This window comes from Topomyia yanbarensis, chromosome 2 (assembly GCF_030247195.1).
Source record: "Topomyia yanbarensis strain Yona2022 chromosome 2, ASM3024719v1, whole genome shotgun sequence".
NCBI lineage: Eukaryota > Metazoa > Arthropoda > Insecta > Diptera > Culicidae > Topomyia > Topomyia yanbarensis.
The window spans coordinates 203613074-203616184 of record NC_080671.1 but is presented as its reverse complement, the minus strand read 5'-3'; the positions used below and the strand labels follow the sequence as shown (position 1 = coordinate 203616184).

General features: G+C 36.5%; 1 protein-coding gene across 2 annotated transcripts; it reads left to right on the top strand.

Moving 5' to 3' along the window:
• Positions 1-478: 478 nt before the first annotated feature.
• Positions 479-2800, top strand: LOC131682742 (YY1-associated factor 2). Of its 2 annotated transcripts, none has more exons than XM_058964443.1 (2): positions 479-803; positions 1087-2800. In XM_058964443.1, exons 1-2 carry the CDS (start codon positions 656-658, stop codon positions 1395-1397), a joined length of 459 nt encoding a protein of 152 aa, XP_058820426.1. In that variant the 5' UTR covers positions 479-655; the 3' UTR covers positions 1398-2800. The 2 variants fall into 2 exon arrangements, with proteins under 2 accessions (XP_058820426.1, XP_058820425.1); XM_058964442.1 differs by having other exon boundaries at positions 483-803; positions 1072-2427.
• Positions 2801-3111: the final 311 nt, after the last annotated feature.

Genomic DNA, 3111 nt, shown 5'->3' with positions numbered 1-3111 from the left:
AAAATCGCTAAAAAATGAAAACTATTCCGCAAATTTTTAAACAATTTTCTGACAGCTCCTTAAAAATATCACTTTACTGAGCAAGTCGTCGAAAGAAATTACTGAACAAGTTTGGGCTGCGTTAGTGTGTACCTTCAACACGATTTACCTAATTTTACCTTCCTGCACGATACCACGAGATTGAGTTTAAAGTACTGAATTTTAGGTAGTTTTTCGGTGGCGTGTATTATTAGTTGGTAAGATTTTCTTTGAAAACTAGTGGCAACCCTGCCTAAGAGAGGGAGAAAGAATAGGTTTGTTCCAGTACGTGGAAGTTACTCCCTGTTGCTCCGGAGCAAAAAATTCTTGCTCCTTTTCACTCCGGTTTGCCACCAGAAGAAGAAAAAAGAGGAGAAGATAGTACAGGAACGATTTTCTCCCTGTTTGCTCCGGAGTACTTCTAGTTTCTCCTGGTACTGGAACAAACCTAATATTGCTGCAAACTAACCGGGTAGTCAGAGGCAAAGGGCAGAAAGTGACGTTTATTGCAGCCATAGTCAAGAAGCAGTGAAAATTTTGACTCGAGCGGCAGAAAACAGCACTTCTTTGGCAAAAATGTTTCAATTTTTACTTCTAAACTAGTGTAAAGTTGAATATTTTTGTTTTTGTTCGCCGTATGCAAGAAATGGATAAGAATAAATCACCCATACGCCGCGCAAAACGTCAATCAAAAGTTGTAGAGGAAAATTTTTGGGATTGCAGTGTCTGCACCTATCGAAACACAGCCGAAGCGTTCAAGTGCTTAATGTGCGACGTACGAAAAGGTAAATGAGTTCATTTTCAAGAGCTGAGTGATTTGAATATCAGTTTGTGCGTTAAAGTTATTAATTCTATTACTGTCGTTTAAATGTATATAACGGGAAAATATTGAATAATAATAAATAAAATATCGATGTGTATAAAATGTTCAAACATACTAATTATCATAGCGCAACTGATATTCCATGACATTCAAGTTTCGAGAAAATTCCCAATTTAAATTAACTTACCGAGACTGCTAAATAGAAGGGAATGCACTACGATTAATTTCAGTATACTCGGTTCCAGGCACATCCACCCGCAAACCGCGCCTTAACTCGGCCCTTGTGGCACAACAAGCGGCGACGCAGGCTTTCCCGGGTGCCTCAGGAGCGCCACCTCAAAACTCCAAATCTCCGGGAAACAAAACATCACGCAGCAAGAACAAAAGATCAAAATACCCGGCACGGTTGAAAAACATTGATCGATCCAGCGGTCAAACACGGGAAGTTACGGTGAATTCTGTCACGGTAGTAATTACTGAGTATAAACCGAAATCGTCTGTCAGTCGACACGATTCAAGTGAGAGCTTTAGTGAGAGCAACGACTCCAGAAGTTAGATTAATTGTAGATTGATAATTCAAAAGATGAATAATTTATTGCAACATTTTAACCGAATCAGCAAGACATTGAAGTTCGGCACAATTTATATGAGGAAAATGTGAATAATAGTTTATAACTGCTCAATGCTTTCTTGTTTAATTTATTCTGTGTTACAAAACTTATGTTTTAATTGTAACTTTCCATATTAGTTTTTCTCGAACTGAATTCTATTACTCACAGCGAAAACGTGCAAAACATTAATTTCCAGCCTACGATATTGATTTTACTTACTACGGAAAATCACAAAAGGAACTAGATAAACTAGACTGTACTGATTTAACTGTAAATTTTATATTTGTTAGGATATAGTAACATATTCTTCAATGATTTGATTTAAAAATCATTTCGCCAAACATGCGGTTGTTTCTGTTAGTTATGTTGTAAAATTTATAATTTTTATTGAACATTGTACTATGATGACTTACTAGCATAACGTTGAAATAAATCAATTGCATATAAAACGAAAGAGTAAAACTGCCACATACTTCAGAAACAGGATTGCCGACAAACCACATTATATTTGCAAATAAAACCACAACGCGACACCTTAAACAAGAACTTCCTGAGCCGATCGTTTGAGAGTTATTTTTGTAAACTAAGCTGTCGAATGCAGACGAGATGCATTTAATATACATACTACATGCTAACTGAATAATACGTTTATCCATCGAATGTAGGGTCGAAAAATTCTTACAGAAGAAACCAGCTCTTCACTACAAAGTCTGATTTATCCGTCGTAAGGTGTGTGGAACTAGGAAACAGATGAGTTTTCAATTTAGTTAAACTGACTAATAATGAAGATTAGCCATGGAATCAAAATAAATAAATAAATACGATGAAATTATTATTCAGTTAAATTGACAATGCCCTATGCTCGCCGAAGTTGAAATTTATCAAAAGATTATATGATTTTGAGTACCGCCCTCCATTCGACAATTACCAGTATACAGTAATATGTTTCGTATCCTCGCCAAATTCAGGTATAATTTGAATTGCTTTAAGTGATCTGATAATGTCATAATATTAGTTATTATGGATTACACTACCCATGATCGCATAGTTGTCCCATTTTCCATGGGATTTCCTATCTTTATGGGACTGATATGCGATCATGGGCAGAAACAGTAACAGTACTCCGATAAACATATTCTGATTTGTAATACAGACAAATGTAGTGTTCCACGTCAAACGAGAATTGCACACAAACGGATCTAGAGAAGATTCAGTAATCCTGGAATCCCGTTTATGTCATTGCCCTTTCGCGAGTTTGCTAGTTTCAGGCTCATTCAATACAAAATAAGATTGGTAATGAAAACAATAAAAAGAATTAGATACCATTTGCAAGATTCGATAATGTAAGTTCGAACTATACATCTAACAGCTGAGAGTGTCACACTTTGTTTTCTAGGTATAGTTATCTAAGCATCGATGAACTTTAAGACAATAATTCATTTTATAATGAATAATGAAAATTGAAATTGGATCGCAGTAGGCATACGCGTTCATTGCGGTTATTTTTCTCATTTGGGGCCGTACACAAATGACGTAGCTTTTTTCAGCGATTTTTGACCCCTCCCTCCCCCCTCGTAGCATTTGGTCACAAAATTCTAACCTCCCCCTCGTAAATAACGTAGCATTTACCTACCCCCTCCCCCTCGTCCCATGCATAGC